The sequence below is a fragment of the Anopheles ziemanni genome, chromosome 2 (assembly GCF_943734765.1).
Source record: "Anopheles ziemanni chromosome 2, idAnoZiCoDA_A2_x.2, whole genome shotgun sequence".
Classification (NCBI taxonomy): Eukaryota; Metazoa; Arthropoda; class Insecta; order Diptera; family Culicidae; genus Anopheles; species Anopheles ziemanni.
In genome coordinates, this window is record NC_080705.1 from 77778718 (window position 1) to 77797555 (window position 18838).

The window sequence follows — 18838 nt, forward strand, 5'->3', positions numbered from 1 at the left end:
CGCGTTTCAAAAACCCGAGCGTTGGAAATCGTGCCGAACGGGGTCGGTGCTTCCCGGAACGGTGGCGACGCGGTTCGATAAATAAGATACCCATCCGCTTCATCCAGCAGCAACATAACCCATTCGTTTCGAGATCATTCGAAGCTGAGCGCGTTGTCTTTCGATTGCTTTGAAACGGAAAATGGACATACCACCGATGGTACCGCGATGGGGCATTAGCTTGATTTGCTTGCGATTGTTCCGCACGTGCTCGATCCTCGAGGGAAGGGATGGAGGGGAGGTTGGAAGGGAGCGTGGTAATTTTACAAAACGTTGATGCCACGAAATTTCCCTCGACCTGCTTGGGTGGCTTCCACCGAACGGGGCGTGTTCAACAAATTCCTGGTAGTTGATCGAAACCAGAATGACTCCAGAAGAGCGGTTCATTTTGAAGGCTACACGCACGGCAGGGGAGTAGTGGATGGGTGGAGGCTAATTTCTATTCTCCGAATTATCGCATAAAACCCTGCGCCAACCCTCAGGCCATCGGTAGACAAGGCCTTACAGTCCAAGACTGTGTGTTCGTGTTCGTCGTGAAATTTTGGAATTTGCATCTTTCCAGCCAACCACCGGCCGGAGGCTTACGGAACAATCATCGTTGGTGGACATTTTCCGTGGCGCAAGGGAAGACTCGTTTATGTGGTGTGCATGGGCGGATCGACGGCTTCGAGGATGCTCGGTGAACCATAATTATAACGGCATGTTCGTGGGCTACGGAATTTACGATTGACCAGCGTTTCCAGCGTAAGGCAGTCGGGCGGAATGCACTTTCGGTTCCAAGCATATTTCGAAACAACGGGGAATTTATGCGTGCTCGAGAGGAGGTTGTTCGACGAAGTTATTACTCCAAGTGTTGCATCGCATCTGCACGCTTCGGTGAGCAAACTATTTCGAAAATGATTTGTAAACAATGTTATCTGGAGAGGTTTTGTATGATCTAGGTCAGTTCACTACTCAGTTAATGCTGCTTTAGAGAAACAAGATGGCTGTAATTTGTACATCCATCTTAAAAATTATTTTGACTATACAAATCTTCGCTTTAATAACACTTTTTTTCAATCGTTTTGTACTGAACACCACCGTAACCCACTTAGCAGCACACCAACTATTAGACCCAACCAATTATACTAAGGTCGATATGTGCTCATTGCCGTTAGCATTCGCGTGTGCCAAGTGCACCGAGCCGTAACGGAGCGCAGCGAATAGATTATATTAGAAGAAGAAAAAAAAACATTCCAATACTCAACTATTCGTACAACGCACACGAAACGAAAAAAAAAGTTAAACCTTGTTCGCAACTACGGCCTAAAGTAGGTGACATTGCTCGCATTAACTCATCACATACACCGATGCGGTAAAACCTTCAAAGTTCTGTCGAAAGGTATAAACGCTGAGACACGTAGGGTATAAACGCTTTGAAGGCGCACCTTCTTGCATTGCACAGGTTTCCATAGTAATATCACAGTTTCACTTTTGTTTCAGAAAGTCACTCTGTTGCTACTTATTACTCACCGGTTTGGGGTTGCGTCGAACCCATCGATTAGAATCATACAAATCAACAGTAAAACGAAGAGGAAAACACTGGAGCTACCCAAAACAGTTTGCGAAGGAAAAGCGACGGTTCTAAAAGGTACTTACATATCAGTCGTTTGTAGCTCGAACTGTCCGTCGTTTCCATCGTGGCGACGTCCGCGATCTGCAACGAGACAACGATACCGTACTACTGAATCAGTGCGCACTGGTGCATTTTACACATATGCAAAAGCCCTCCCGCCACCTCGCTCCCACCAACTCTGTGTGTGGAAGGGGTTGCGCGGTGGCCTCGCGACGAAAAAAGACAAGTGGTTTAAACGCCGGAGGCGGCGGACGGTTCAGGGAAATGCGATGACGCTGATGTTGATGGGCGGCAAAAGCTGTAGAAACAAACCCATGAGATGTGTGACACTCTTGGGTGTGTGGTACGCTGAATGAGTGCGAATGTCGCGTGTCGGAACTGACAAACGGGTCTATATTGTCGGCCCGTCGCGGAAAAGGAGAGTATTGATTCCGCGTTTATGCATGCACTCTTCGCCCACCGAAACGCAGCAGCTCGTCTTTAGTCGGTAAACAAGAGTTGGTGACACTTTCGGTTGACACAGTAGGCCGCGCCGCAAGTGCATTTGCTTCCCGGTGTGAATATCAACATGACGTTGAGAGTGTTTTCCCTTTGGCGAGTGAATAGTTTGCGTACACGTGAGATAAAAATTTCACCGATCGCGGAAAGGTTTAAACTGTCATTTTTCAGTCGAATGATGGCAACAAGATGAACGAAGATTAGTGGGTGATTGATGAAATTATTCACTCTTCAACTGAAGGTTTCGGAAACAAATGCACGAAATAAGAGAAAAATAGGTTGATAACGTGAAAAACATAAAAGTCTCGAGCGATCGACGCACTTGTTACGACAGAGATATCTGATGACACAATTCCAGATTAAACGACAATTCCAAGTAAACCGACACCCGTTGATAATTTTCTATTACAAAACTAATAGCGCTTTGAAGTAGACGTCCCGTTCCTACTTTTTAACATCTACCCTCGAGCATCCTTCCTGTATTTGCACCATTAGACAGTCACGTTTCCACTCCGGCCGCGTGTTCCGAGAAACACCTTCGGGCGGCAGGCAAGAGCACTTGGACTTGGTCCGGCATTACGTCAGCAATCGTATCGGCAGTCGAGCTGCCGCACGGCGCGCCATCTTTGGAATCAATCTCGGTATAATTTCCGCCCGTGATTGCCCGAAGGAAGAGTTCACGCGCAGCTAGCAGTTCGTCAAGGCGGCTTTCGCCAAAAGTCGACAGTCCGTAGGCGAGCATGTGAAACATTGACAGCTCCGTGCCGTGGGAGGGGGATTTTCTCATCATCCGATCACCGACCGAGGAAGGGAGAGGGAGAGAGAGAGGGAGAGTATCCCGATAATCGAACGGTAATCGACTTTGGAGGTGTATCGGTTACTTGGTGAGTTTAGAGTGATCTAATCGCAAGGCGTTCCGATCTTCTACATTGAAGGAATGAAACTTCCTTGGGAGAGGTTTAATGAGAGGCGTTTTAACAACCCAGTTATGACATGTTTAACCGTTTCAGGACCATAAGCTATTCATGACTATAATTGGCAATTCAACACGATATTTTGGCTATTTGGGTTGTAAAATAAGAGCATATCACCGAAAACAGCTAGCAGTCTGCGTAGGTTTTTTATAATTCCATGGGAAATATTCTTTTATTTGGTAGCATTTTGAATATCAAAAATGTTATTGTAAATAAAAATGTTTGGTATAATTCAAATTTCACGCCTAACGACACTGATGGCATATGAAAATTCATGAGGCAAAGCACTAATGACAGCCTAAGCTGCTCAAACAGTATGGTTAACACGACAGATACGCACACAATACGCGACTCAGTGAGGTAATATTTTTTACAAATTTAATTATCGGTCGTTGACGGTCCGTCGGTTTCACGACAAAACTCTCCTTTGCGCGTGAAGTATATGAAGCCTTTCGCGTTTCTACCGCCCGGTCCTTGATATTGCCGCACGCCACCGGCATTATTCAATTCACGGTGAGTTTTCCTTGTGACGAAAGTCGTGTGTCTCGCTAAACGCAGATGGTTACCGATCGCAGGTGGACTCAAACATGTCGATATCAACTGTTTTTATTTTTTTGCTTTTCCTTCCCGTCCAACCAGGGCTCACGAAACAACGTGGAGGAGTGGTGCGGGTTCCCGCTCTTGTCGATGTAAACGACCCCATCATCAGTCAATGGTTGTTCCGGGCCGCGTGTGTTATCGCCATCGACATGGTGTCGAGCGCTGTGGTGCAGAATTTTACGACCACCAACCACGCATCCTACCCATTGGTGCTCCCGGTAGTACTTTTCCTTGCCGGGTTAGCAGGAAAAGAAGTCCGTTTAGTTTCTTGTACATGAGAGATGATCGGTAGTGAAATCGGTACACCGACGTGTGACGTGTTTTGTATAACCACCGTCAAGAAAAATAAAAGAGGCGGGTTAGATACTATTCCGAATTTCCCTACACAGGATAATGGTTTATTTTTGCCTTGGAAAAGCGGTAATCTTTGGGAAATTTACTTTAAACATAAAAGATCCTTGGAAGCTAAATATGAACCGAAGTTTGACATAGATTCAAGAGCACATCAGACACTGTTTTCGTAACCCAAAACTCTCGATTCACGCAGCGGAACTATTTTGTCAAAAAAGGTAACCATGTTTTGGGATTATTTTGATGGATTGCTTGGGTGCACACAGTGTGAGCTGCCCGACCAACGCTCTGCTCCGAAACCAGACATTAAACGTCCAATAAATCAAATTACAAACCAAACGAAAGTGACAGAAAAATATCACGCCGTACGCCAAACACAGGGACGATCGATAGGTTTTCCGTACAGATTCGATTCCAGTTGAACTGTTTCCCACCGTCGCTTCTCTCCGAACGGTCAAAATCAGCTGTGGTTCGGTTGAAAATTGAAACCCAAGAGCTGTAGACAAATTCGTTTCCCAGCCCGGGGGCGGAGGGGGGAAACCTAAACGCATCTACCGGACGCCCCGGAATCACGGCACGCTGGAGCTATCCATTCCGTTCTGGCTAAGTGTACCAAACACGCCAGCCACAGATTGTCAAACGATCTCAAACGGTGCCTCTTGACTTTCTAATGTACTTTCAAGAACCCATCTATCAACCGGGGGAAAACTCTTTCCTCCTCTTCGCTTTCTCGCACACTCTCGTGTCGATGGTCCTCTCTCGTTCTCTTGTTTCTCATCATTTTCCCTGGCACTCCTAAGCTATTCCCAAAGCCGCTTGTAACAATTTCCACCGCTCGCTTCCAAAACAACCCTGTCGCAACATTCCCCACTTGGTGGTGGAGGGGGGGGGGAGGATTGGAGTTGGGGCACTCCTTCACGAGTGAGGAGAAATACCATGAATCGAATGCCACGTCCAGACTTTTTCCCCCCTACTAGCCCTTCTTCGGTGGTGGCGTTCCATCCATTCCACCGTGACACAAGTCCAATGATTGATTAAATTATCATAAATTCTGGTATCCATCTCTGTCGACATCAGCTATTTTTCACACCCACCGGCCGAGGGGCGCGTTGCCATCATGGATGTACCCGGGGGAAGCGAAGAGGAAAAATATGCAAAAAACTAAACGAAAAAAAAAGTTATCATGAGCTCAGACAACTAGCGACAACAAGCAGAGCCACCATTCGAGAATCAACATGCATGGGGTCCGTTCTGATGATATTTCCGCCATCAGCGACCAGGCGTCTCCATTGGCGCTTTCCTGCTCGCAATCGAGCGAAAGAATGAAGGCGCTTACCTACGGGATCATTGTCCGAGTGCGAGTGAGAGATACGGGAGGGTGGGAAAAAGAAGGGAAAAATCGAACCGAAACCACTCCGGCTCCCGGCCCATCGGACATCGTTTTCCACGGTCACGGAAAGATAATCCCGTTACGTGAACTTTGCGCTCTCGGTTCGCCCAGTGATTTGAATATTAACTCTCGCTTCCCGGAACCGGCCTTTTGCACATCCACGACACATCATTTCCGCAGCCCGTCTTTGTTCCCCTCCAGAACCGAGCGTCGTTCCGTTTTATACCGGTTTTCTTTCCCCTTGCTCCTTCTGTTTTTCGAATTTCTTTGCGCTCGGAAAACAGCATTCCAATCATTTTTTTCTGCATCGCTGCATTTTCAGGACTCTCCCCTCCACTATCTACTACATTCTTTGCCTCGTATTCCGAAGGAAGACCGAACCTTCCCACTCTCCCCCCCCTCTTGCTTGCTGGTGTTCGTGTATGGAATGTACGATTCGAAGAACGACGGAAGCCAAAACAATCTCATCGAGCAAATTCAACAGAAAACAGCTATTTCCATCTCGACCCACTCGGCGGGCCGCAGTTGCGTTCGTTCTCCTATTACGAATCTCTTAAGGATCGCATCATCATCACCAGCGTGGATGCGTTTCCCTTGGCGGGAAAACCGGGATTGGTGCAATCCGCTGTAATCCCTCTGATTGCATGTCCGTCTGCCGGGCGCGCCGAGTACTTGCACAAATTAATTCTTCTTTTGATAAAAATAACCGGAGAAAAACAAACACGCCAGTCTTTCCACCGGATCACGAACAGGTTGATGGTGTGTAGAGAGAGAAAAAAAACAATCAAGTACGAAATAACCGTAGCAGGTAATTTTCTTCCTTCATTACCGTCCGGCTAAATGGTATTTTCTACAAGCCTCAAGTGGCTATGCAAAGATTCTGAGAGGTTTTATTAAATAGCATGAAGTTATTTTTAATTCATGAGATGCGTTTTTCCCATTGAAAAAGAGAGAGGAATTGAATAAACATCTGTGGAGTGAATATCAACTGCGCAAACACTAATAGTTGGTCAAAATAAGTAGACCCCAAAGGAAATAAAGTATTAATAAGTGCTAGGATGTGATTTATCTCTTCCATAAAAATTAATTAACCATACTAAAGTCAAACCGTGCCCTCTCCTCATATCTCATTACGATCAAAAACTATTCCACCGATATTTATCCTCTTTTAAACTACTAATTACACTACTTCCACCCCAAAAGAGCCTCCCGTTCGGTAAAAGGGATGCGGAAAACGTCATTAGAACGTCACCACTTCAATTCCACTAATTAAAACCGAAATCAAAACGCAACAACACGGTTGCCGGCTGTAACCGGAAGCGCTTCAGCTTCACTTCTTCAGCAGTGTGGAGGAAAGCACTAAACCGAGCGCGCACGAGCAGGCCCGGCCGGGGAAAAGTTTGCACTTGCTCGGATTCTACAAATTGCCGCAGCTCGCACCGGTCGGTGCAGCGAGTGGTGAAAGTTTTATCTCATTTTTTTTTTCTCTCCAGGTTGAAGAGAAAATTATCAACATAAATGATGGAAAAAGAACTATTCCAGCGCGGAGTTAGTTGTCAAAGCGACCGCAAGCGAAGGCACATCCCGGTTCGCTGCGAAGCGGGCGGCAAATGAAACGGGAATAATTTCCTCGCCGTGAGAAAAGTGCAACTCCGGGAGGTGTACCAATTAATGAAATAATATTACAACAAAACAAAATGAAAAAAAACCTGCCAACAAACAAACAAACACCCTCTACCGAGCAACTTACCGACCCCTTACCACAGCCGGCTCAAAGGGAAAGTTTTCAACTAAAGGGTGAACAAGTTTTCACTTCGTTACTAAACGGGGAAGGTTTTGAATGGTGCAAAAGGTCAAATAGCGCAAACTTTTCAGTTCAATGAGGTTGCAGCAGCAGCGCAACCATCGCACGGCTGCAACTTTTGTCACCGTTTGAGCTCATTTAATTTGCACAGTTCATAGGTTTGATTTGGTTGTTGCTCTGGTTTTGCACCGGGGGTTTTTCCTGCTTAATCAACTTATTCCCAACAAACGGCTACAAAAAGGGGCAGTTCTTACAAGAGCCCCAGCAACACTCGATTGTGGTAATACAAAGTTGGCTTTTGTGTCGAGAGAGAAGAACCCGTGGTTCTTATGGATCTGAAGGGCTCCACACTCCTGCAAGCTGGAGAAGGATTTTCTCTTCAAAAGCATCGAAAGACCCTCGGCTTCCTGCGAACTCCGTGGGTAACAACTGACAGAGGCAGGCTCGGAAATGCTTTGATCGATAACGATAATCGAGTTTGCTTTCAACGATGACCCAAGTGGTGACCCATCAATCCAGCCTCGAAATGCTCCCACTCACGATCATAATCAGGGAGTGCTGAACCTAGCCACAGAAGGCTCGCTCGGAGGACGTGCTTGGGCGAGATTCTTGATTTACATTCGCACTGAACGGTGTGTGGGTTTGTGTATGTGTGTACTACCGTGTCCGTGTGATACATCGGTTTTCGGTCAGGCTCGATTGCCATTGGAACTCATCATAGCAATGGGGGAGGTGGGGCCCATTGTTCGCACAACCCATCCGGGGGTAGTTTGTCATCCGATCAGCACCCGCTGGCAGATTGGAGCTCTGCGGGGCCAGTTTCTGTGGACCGTGTTCTCGTTCCGTTCCGAGAGCGCAGCGGAAGTACACAAAGTAATTGATATTTCAACGCTCCTCCATCTTTACCGCTTTCCCAGGGACAGAGAGAGAGGGAGAGAGTTTGCCTTCTGCCTTATGGTCGCCCTAGAAGACAAGCACAGCAATGCGATGCCGGAATGCACCTTTTACCTTCCAAATGCATAGCATTACTGATCGCCGCAGGGGGGAAGCGGAACTGTCAAGATATCTTGGGGGAAAGGCGGTGAGTTCCGTTCCTCGCACAGACGAGACCGTTTCTCGTTAGTACCAATAATTCATCTTTTCAGTGGACGTCTTCTCGCCAGCTGGTTTGGGGGAAGAAACCGGATGGACGAGCAAGGACGACAAAGTGGGCGAAAGATGACGAACAAACGAGCAACCCTCCCTTATCGCCCACCGGATGGGCGAACGCCATGTGTGTAATCCTTCAACCTCCTGCTTTCCTTCGGTACGATAAGCATTCCGAACGACGGTCATAACTAGTGTTGGAAAATCGGAGCGTTGTAGATTTGATCTCAAATACAGGTTCTTCTGGATCCGGATTTAGTTCCCTTAAGATGCCATATTGTAACCCTGTGGAATCTACATCAAGAGTGAGGGATTAAAGCCCTTCGGATCTGTATCAGCTATGTTTTAATCTCATCCGACACCTGTCACACCAGAGATTCGGATTGATCAGTGATGAGCAAAATGGGGCTTACCCAGGATTAGGACCGGAGGTGCATCCGGATCAGCTCCCCACAATTGTGCGAGAGAGATGGCGTGGGGTACGATTTTGGATTGTTAGCAGACATAAGCAGTACGAGTAAGTTTCGAAGGCCGAGAAATAAGAAAGAGGCATAGTATTGTTTTATATTTTCACTGTTCAACTAGAATTGTAAGTAAATGGGATAGAAGCAATCCGGATTCAACCGGACCAATCCAGTATTCCTTCGGATTCGAGTCGGAATCGAATTCGTGATTCCATTCAGGAGTTCAAGTCATCACTTATCCGAATGTCCGGATCGTCCGGATCGAGTTCGAGCTCATCATCAAGCACAACTCTCCGGTCAAAGCTAGACCGTCCTTCAGCAGAGTCAGGGGTTGGTGTTTTTAAAATTCATGGCAAGACAAGCTTTCTTGAGCTAGCTAACCGATTGCCACTATGAAAACGTTGGTCGAAAGGATGTTCGTGCAGAATGGATGGTATATCTCACTGCAGGTGTCAAGGCAGGATAAGACACAATCTTTTGTAAAACAAAAAAAACTACAGCCTTCATATCATTGTGCGACTCGGACCCTGGACCCAGGCTGGAGGAAAAATGGTAGCAGGGAAATTGTCTATTACAGAAACGACATCGTAATCGTCATCTTGGTTTTCCGTAATCGTCATCGTTCGCATCTGCTGTCACCGCCACCTTTCCCAGGTTGTCGGCGGCGTGAGGCAGGACAGCGAAACCGGAAAGTAGCACCTCCGGAGCGAAAATCTATTGGAAAATTTTATGTTTTCCACTTGAACGGCATGCATGCATGAGTCAAACGTTCGAGCGCGTTATCGATGGAAAGTCAAGTGGCTTGGTGTGCACCGGTACACGAGCCGGGCAGATATCACTGAACTTTGTGTCTTTTGCGTGTTTGCACGACCTTTGTTCTTCTCTTTGTTCGATACGAAGATTGTCAGTATCTTTTTTATTCAACGAAAAATAAAAAACTGCTGTGACGAGAGCGTTTTACAAAATGTCAGAAATGACTGATCAAACAGATTCATGACGTATTTGACATTCCCGGTGTGTCATTGAAACGTCTGCTGCTGGCGCATAGAAAACGAAATGATTAGCTCATACTAGTCCTCCTTTTGAGTTACATCACCATCGCAGACGCGAATGACTGTTGAACCGTTTTAGATTACCTTATTTCCTAAGGAAATCCCATCCTCAATATGACGGAAAAGAGGCATTGTTTGCAATAAATGAAAAAGACAACTTTTATTATTAAACTGTGAAATATCCTCCTCACACATTCTACTGCTCACTATAAGTGACTAAAGGAAAACAATTGTATGAACGACTCATCATAGGAAATATTGACAAGCTTTGTAACAGTCGCGCAGCACTTCATTTATTCCGTCAATTATCGAGTTCGCCGGGGACCATCCATTTGCAGCTCGATATTTTCTCCCGGGGGCCAGCTCACTCCGAAGCTCCAACAGATGGTTTGCACAACATTTTCACACTCTTTCCTCCCTCTCCATTCATTGGTCTTTTCTTCCCTCCCAACAACCGAACCCAGCAGGAGTCAAATGGCCGATGAACTCAGCCAAGGAGACGATTATTAAGTTTATTAAAAATTGAATTCCATCCGATCGTGGCGACAAACGCATAACAGGACGATGCTGATGACAGCCAACGCGAGCGGGGAAACCAGAACGGTAGAAAGGGAGTGGGCACCACACCACCCGCACACAAACTGATGCACGGTTGGTTCTTGTCCGGTCAGTTGCACGCGGTGAGTCAAAAGGGTCAAGATTTTCCCTCAATGTCGTCACGCATGTGGGGTTTCCTTGTTTCGCTCGGCGAAAAAGAATAGCTCCGTTGGGTGTATGGTATTTGTTTTCTTTTTTATCGATTTTTACTTGTACCGCTCAAGTTGTCCTTTTCCTCACTTCTCTACTTGCTAGAAAATGTGTAAACCATCATTTGCTCACATCGCTGGTTGGTAACTTCCTTAGCAAGTTCCGTTTCAAAATGTCATTTTCTGTAAGGTTTAATTATATGTTTAACTGTTTCTTTTTACGAGCATCAAAATACGATAATGTTTTAAAATCACTTAAAGAAAAAGATAAGTAAAAACCGACTTAAGTGAAGCCTCTCAGACAACCATTGAGACCATATGAGTGCTCTTGTTTTATGTTTTTAATTTTCTTAATAACTTCCCATCGTCTGGGATGATTGAACAGAAGAAACATAAGTGGCAATAGACTGTCAAATAAATTCCTCGTGAATTGAACCGCAATGAAAAAAAATATAACATGTACCAGTACAGAACAACAAGCAAAACCAAAACCTCCAAGACATGTGAAACAATGAGTGAAGAAGAACGTTTTCGCTCAGATTGCTAGCGCCGTTTCGAACTATGTAATCGGTATTGACGTCATCGTGTGAGCGACGAAGAGCAACACCAAGCAAACCAACACGATTGCTCCCCCCCGACAAAACCGTCGTAGATGAAGGTCGTGTGTTTCAGAACCTTCCGTCGATCGAACCTCGAGACCGACATCCACCTGACCTCGACGGCTCCAAAGCCGTCACCCGCCTCCTGCCGCACTCTCTCTCTCGATTTTCGGGTGGAACGTGATTTTTGTGCACAAGCATTTTGCCCATAAACGCGTACCCGCACACACACACACACACACACACGCACCAGAAGTGAGCAGACCTTCGGGAGGCCGACGTTAGGGGGCAGTTCGACACCCCATTCCGTGTGTCACTGACCATCGCCACGCAAACGGTTCTGGGCGCATGCACGTCGTGGGCGGCGCGCGAAGAAAGCCGACAATGATGCTGTAATATTTGCACGCTTCTTGTGTGTGTGTGTGTAGATGCGGGAGGGACCGTACGTGTGTGGTTTGATGTGTTTGGATATTTGCGTTTCCACTTAAGGAGCAGCAGTAGCAGCAGTGGAGGCAAAGAAATACACAACACCGAGTGCCTGACCGACACATGACGCGCCGACGGGTGACGACGGCATGTCGTTTGCTTTGTTTTCATCGGTTCTTTGTTTTATTAAGTTGGTTTTTTTTCTTTTACAATTCCCTTTCGATTTGTACGTGATGTACAGGAGTGAGAAGAACATGGTCCTTTTTTTTGACAGGTCGACCCAACGAACATTTGCATATTCTAACATTCCTTACTAAAGAAAAATTGTTTTGGTATACTCAAGAAACGTAATGGATCTTAGTGATAATTATTTCTTAAAACCAGGAATAATCATACTGACCTAAGCTAATCGTTGCGCTTTACACGGGAAGGTGTGCTTTAAGAGTGCGATAAATGAATCCTAAACCGCCGGATTACATGTTCACCGTTTTTGTTCACCACGTTCACCACGTTGGCCAATCTGCTGCGCTAGATAATATGCAAATTTTCAATCACTTGTTGCTACCACCATGAACCTTGCATTCATCGGACCCGGACCTGGACGGTCCTCGGCCTACGCAGCGGTGGCTAAGACAAATCGTCGGTTCGTGCCGGAAGTCGATATTGATGAATTTGCTCCTAATCCCCTCGATAAACAACCGGCGCTCGGCAGAGCGGACACAGGGTGGGAGTTTTCCTCGTTTGAGGTTTTCCACGCAACGTCACCCTGTGCTGAGGTAAAGAGATGACAGGGGGGCGTTTGCGCGCAGAAACGAAGACGTCTATTTGTCTTGCAATCATCCGTCCGACATCGCCGTCTGCTAAAGACATCAGAAATATGCGCGAACGTTGAACGGGGAAGAGGGAAGGGGATGGAGGGACCGAGGACGCCGGCACCGGTCATGCCGAGAAACACTTTCGACCGAGCGAACGGCAAAGTGATCCGTTATGCCACCGTAAACGTAAATCACCAGCCAGCACTGACTGACGCCATTTGGCCCCAGACTTTCCGGCTTCGAGTTTCGGTTCGGGGGGAGGGGGAGGGACGGGAGTGTTTTTCCTGCGCTTCCGTACCCGGCAATGTTTCCGCTTTGCTTCAATGCAGTTTTGGCTTATTTTTTGGTGTCGTTTGTTTTGCAATGTTTTCCCCTACAAGCGCCACGACTGTGGACTAACACACCGACGTACAGCGAAAGGGATTGTTCTACTTTCCTTACGTCATAGCCGGGTAGACAATTACTTAGGACTAATGGGAACAGAACAGCGTGTTTTCTGTTTTTATTTGCTTTTAGACAAATATTCTTCGGTGTTTAATATTATTTCCATTTGGGCCTTGTAAGGTCAATTGTAGACTCTACGATTAATAAACAAAATACGAGACGAAAACTTTCGATGTCAAAACCACCAAAATTAAGTGTTCCTCAATGAACATTGAATGGGGGTTTTTGTTTCCATGAGCAGCTTTCCACAATCTGTGCCAAAGCCACGAAGAACGAAAATGCTACACCATAGTCCGTTTCATTGTGTAACGAATGGGATTCCATTGATTGAACCGAAGGTATGTGGATACACGTGAACTCGCAATCACGGCATTTTCATATGCAACCGTTCAAGTGACGCAGTATTTGTGACGTCAGCGAACAGGTGAGCCGTTTTTAGCAAGCCTTAGAGAGGATTCCGTACAAAATCGGTTATATCGGTTATTCACGGTAGGCCTTGGTGGGATAGTAAGGATTGATGGAGGCGCCTGGTGGCTCATCGGGAAATTGGTGGAGACGCCTGGTCATTGGTGGTGATTTTCGATGTGACGGAGTTAAACTTGCCAACGTCGAAAACTGAGTGTCTGAAAATTAAATTGTACCCCAGAAAGGTAATCAAATTCCAGTCGCAGTTGGTATCCACACAATTTATTTTTTTTAGAAAAAATGTCAAACGAGGATCTCTGCAAAGTTAGGTCTGAGGATGGTAGTAAACAGAATCTAAACGGGGGAAAATAAAAAAAAACTCAATTTTGTAGACATAGTTGCACCTACTGCAAACTTCAATTGTACAACTGCATTCGTGAAAGTACTGAACGTTACGAATAAAAAAAAAACTAGCTTTCCGGCAGACCGACTAAAGTTTTCGTAAGTACCGATTAAGGAACAGAAGTTCATTTTCCAAATAAGGTGTACTGTTTTCCGAAACTGTCCGTTGTGTAGCTTTTGTTCGAAATATTTTTTACTAAAAGAATGGCAAAAATTAGTTCTACGCAAATAAAAAATTAAAAAAACGAAACAAATCTTTCATGAAAGCTTCAATTTACAAATTCAAACCTATCCTATATCCGTACAAATACTTCAGCATGGAGTAAATAAAAATGCACATAAATGTTTCTGCGTTTTTGAAAAAAAAAAACATTTGACGTATAAGATCATAAAAACGGTAACGAAACACTCCATTTTGTCTGAATATGTTCATTTGTTGTTAATTTGTTTTTTTATTGGCTTGAATTTTGAATGAACGAAACAAAAAAAAATAGAAAGACAACCACGTAGACATAATGTTTATCGCAAAGCACTCAAATGCATAAAGACAACGTGGTTTGCGCGTGTGGCTATTTTAAAAGCGGGGGAAAAAATACAGTTTTAAACCCTGCACAAAACCCACCTTCATTCCATCCATACAATGTAACGAGACAGGCATTTTGTCCACGTTAGGCCCGTCTGTGGTTGAGGCGTTTGTTTTTCATCCTCAGCGCATAAAAGAGGCGACGTTTGCGTTGTGTGAAAGTGCTGCCAACCGACGTTGGATCGAGTGTGCACTTTTTATGAGGCTTTCCCTGCTGGCCATTGTCGTTTTTATATTTTCGTGTTGTTTCTATAAATCATATACGATTTAATTACTCTTGCTAACCACGTACCTAAGCCCATGCACCGCAAGCCTTTTTTTCCCCCACTTTTCCCGGGCCTTCCTCAACAACGACCTGCTTTTGCAAACCACACAACTAGCGATGGATTAACACACCCACTTTTGCTGGGGTTGAATTTTGCTGCGTGGAAGGGCACTGGAAGGGAGGTGCTTAATGGAACCTGTGGTATTCCGGGGTTTCTAAATTTAACTATCACGTGTGGTGTGATATTTGCACCCGCGAGTATGTACGCCCCGGTGTGTGTGTGTGCTGAGTGTTCCGGGACCGGGAGCCGATTATTATTGTGTCCAAAACTAATTAGAGCACTCGCACACGTTTAGTGGGCCCGTTTGTTGCGTGGTTCATGGTATTCTGCGCAGGAGGTTGATGGGCGGTAGGAGGTGAGGCAATAAAAATCAAAACCTTCTTCAACACCAAAAGCCGGAAGTGAGAAGGTAGAAACGAACGAAGCGAATGGAGTGTAAATGGGGCACTAGTGGCGGCGATTGGTGCTATAAATTTATGCATGTTTAATTAAAACACCCTTCCGGGAGGCGATGCAAGGCGGCGAGCTGATGCAGCACAGGTTCGCGTAGCTTTCGCGTGTCGGAATTGAGGGCGCCATGTTTTCCATCACGGGCGTACAAAACGGAGCCATTTATGGGGTCTTGTGCGGCACGTTTCACGACCCGAAGAATGAGAACGTGAATCTTAATTGAAATAAATTTAAAAAAGTTGGTACGAATGCGCGTTTCCATCAGACTACAATTATGATTTATTTTTGAAAAATATAAATAGGGCACGCGTGAACATTCATTTGCTTTTTAATACACCAGCAAAAAAAACATACCCAACTTTAGTAATCTTTTACATTTTCTCTATCCTCTAAAAATACATAATTGAAGATCCTTTCTCCTTGAACTACGTGGAAAATCGGATCACCGATCCGATAATTCTATTGTTTCTGCAACACGTTTGCTTTCCCCACCGGCTCGAACGAGTCTGGTGGGTATATTAATCTAATTTTCACCACGGCCAAACGGGGGCTCCAGAAGTGGGAAAACTTCGACCAAAGAAAGCTGAAGGAAGAAAAATGGTAAGAGAATAAACCGGAACTGACGTTTGATCGATCGAAGGACGACCGGGCAGCATCCGGGAGTCGGAAAGAGCGAGAAAGAGCGAAACAACGCGAGGACAGGACGAGTGCTTCTTCCCTCGTTTGGTTCGTTTAATGAAATTTGAATGTCGAAGAAAACGATTTTTTTTGTATTCCAGTACCGCCCCCACCTACTCGCAGCTAGTTTCCTCACGTGCTGGCCACGCTGTGACGTACGCCAACGCCAAAACAACGTTCATCGATCGAACGGAAATACCGGAGAAGACGCTTCTGGCCCGGGGTTTTATTCCGAGCGATGCTCTGAAAGGAAGAAAACTAATGCTTTCAGTTTGATATCCGCTAAAATGTACGATAAATCTGAAATCAAAGTTCACCAAATTTATCTTTCACCTTTACCAAATCAAATTTTAGCTGGGGCTAAAAGGTGGTCAATCTCCGTTTCTATTCACAGTCAACGAAAAGGACGTAGCTATGTTTGGAAGAATTTATCGTCGGCATCAAAAGTAAAGAAAAACGAAAAAAAGGCCTATCAAAAGTTGACACATGGAAGAAAACGAATCACTTCCGAAACCGTGGCGCACATTTCGTCATTCATTAATCTCGCCGAAAGCGACATAAACCAGAGTCGAAAAACGAACAATTTCATTTCATTTTCATTCTCATCTGCCGCCATTCGTTTCGTGCATCCCCATTACTTGGATGGTGAAGCACATCTCTCCGTACTCTCGTTCATCATGCGAAAAGTTGAAGTCGCCACTGGGCATCTGGAGCTTTTCTTTTGCTTTCAGTCCCACCCCGAAAAGGTCAAACGTTAATGTGATGGACGGACAAGTGTCGGACGTCAAGTGGGGTTGCAAGTAGCTAGTGAACCATCAGCGCCATAGCGAAATCGAACGAGGACAAGGAAATGTACTTTTGGTCGCTGCCTCGAAGTCTATATCTAGCCCTCGGGAAACCCTCGGGAGTCTCGGTGGCCGCGCGGGCTGGAAATTTTATGGCGTCATGAATTTTCGTTTGATTATTGACAACGGTGCACGGGCGAAAGCGCGCTTTACTTTCATCTTCACGCGGGCTTCTGTATTTTTTTATCTTGTGTTTCGCAACGCACTTCAAGGAACGTCTATTTTTAGATGAATTTTCATTGACATACATCTGGCTGTTGGTACAGCAAATGAATATTGACAGATTTGCTATTCCAGTGAAACGGAATTCGGTAGTGTAAGCGTCGGGTAGAGTGTTGGTTGGTTTGACGCGCGGTATTTAAAGAAATTTTTCAAAATTTTCTACCAATCTCTTATAGACCTTATGGTGTTTGCAATATGCAATTTTTAAATTTCAATTACTTTTGTCCTTAAAAGTGATAAAAAATAAATAATTTTAATTTAATTTTTGAAGAAAAGTTCTCTCTTTCTCAGGGAACGAAGCACATTCATTGTATTAAACCGCAAACAACAGCTAAAGATAAAAATACTCACGGTAGCAGATTCATTATATTTAACGCATTGACGTACCTGCAAAAAAAGAGAAAATTGTTCTTTATAATACAGCCGACCAATATCATGGAAAATACAAATCAAGGAAAAGTACATTTGAGGCAGTAATAAAATAAAATCTTAAAGGACAAGGCAATATATTGATTTTTTTTCAAATCTTGTGAGCCAGGACCGGGCAAAATACAGCTTCCACACGGAACGCAAAGCAGGGTAACAAATTGTGTCAGCAGTCTAAAACCATCCATTTTCATCCAAATACCCCGGGAGTCTTTAAACTCGTGCCAGGATCGATTTATTTCCCTGGAGTTTTATTTCCCGAGAACGTTTCGGCTGCGCGAAAGAAATAATAACAAACAAACAAAAAAAACACCTAACACACAAAGCTCACGACATGTGCTGCAAAAGCTCGGGAGGCGAAGGAACGAACAGCCAAGAGGATTTCCCTGTTTTCAGCCGATGAAAGATGGGTTTCCAAATTTGATATTTGGCAATGTTTCCCTCTCCCTTCTCTCCCGATTGTGCGGTGGAACCGGATGGTTTGAAGGGAAAGAAACTCTTTATGGCACACAGCCGCCTTCGAAGCGGAAACCACGTAACGACGATGGCGCAAACATACGGCTTGTAGATTGTTTTTACAACTCCCTCAACCCTCGACATCCAGATTTCACGTGCCCGAAAACGTGGGCGAGAGGAGTTTTTGAAAACAATTCAATGGGAAAGGTAGTCCCGTTCGAATGTAAGTTAAAATAAAAAGCTTGACAATGAGGTAGGAACGGGTGAGGGGGGAAAAAGAATTAGACAGGCTTCCCAGCTCGTGAGCGATTTGAAATAAAGTCGAAAAAGCGTAGACATAACTTTTGTTACAGAAAAAGAGTTTTTTTCCACAAATAACTCAAACTCTTTTTGCAAAGAAAGAAAACATAAAAATACATTCTTCAACATTAATTTTCGTTTTATGTACCCAAATAGAATGTTTTCAATTTTATGTCATTAGTGTTTGTTCCGTGCTGTTTTGCGATTTTAAATGTAGGCGAAAGAAATATGAGTTACAAATATAATTTAGTCCAGTGTTATTTTCACCTTCAATTAAATTTAAACAATTTTTGTACGCATGAAATGTGCGTCAATGTTTTGCTACCAGCGACCATAAACTTTACACGTTTGGTCACTTGATTGATGGTTGCACTTCTCGGTCTCGAACTATAACCTCCCGTATGGTTTTCCCACGCTTTTTGATGAAGGATGGAAAAAGGAATCTCATCGCCCCACGCGAACGAATGCAGCTGTCCGTTTTCCCAAATTTTCGATCATTTGTCAGCGCTACTGCATGGCATGGAGTTACCACTACCTTCAGCGGCCCCTCTCGCACGTAACCTCCACCAAGGATGCATTTTTCTGGCGTGATAAATTGCTTCAAAAGTGCATCCCGTCACGCAAGAAAATGATTCATCTCGTGTCAGTTTTCTACGTTTCCCTTTTTGCCGATGTGAAAATAGCCACTTTGCTCCTAGTTGGTTTGCACAGTCGGTTTATTTGGTAGTGCTTTAGAAAAGCTTCTACTTTTATTCATCTTTCTCACACTTATAATTGGATTT

At 44.9% G+C, this 18838-nt stretch overlaps 1 protein-coding gene across 1 annotated transcript in view; it reads right to left on the reverse strand.

Annotated features, from left to right (window-relative positions):
- Positions 1 to 18838, reverse strand: part of LOC131282671 (uncharacterized) — a 96867-nt gene that overhangs the window by 33611 nt on the left and 44418 nt on the right. The window contains exon 2 of the mRNA XM_058312196.1: positions 1678 to 1735. Coding sequence (XP_058168179.1) covers positions 1678 to 1735 — 58 coding nt within the window. The remainder of the gene's footprint in view (positions 1 to 1677; positions 1736 to 18838) is intronic.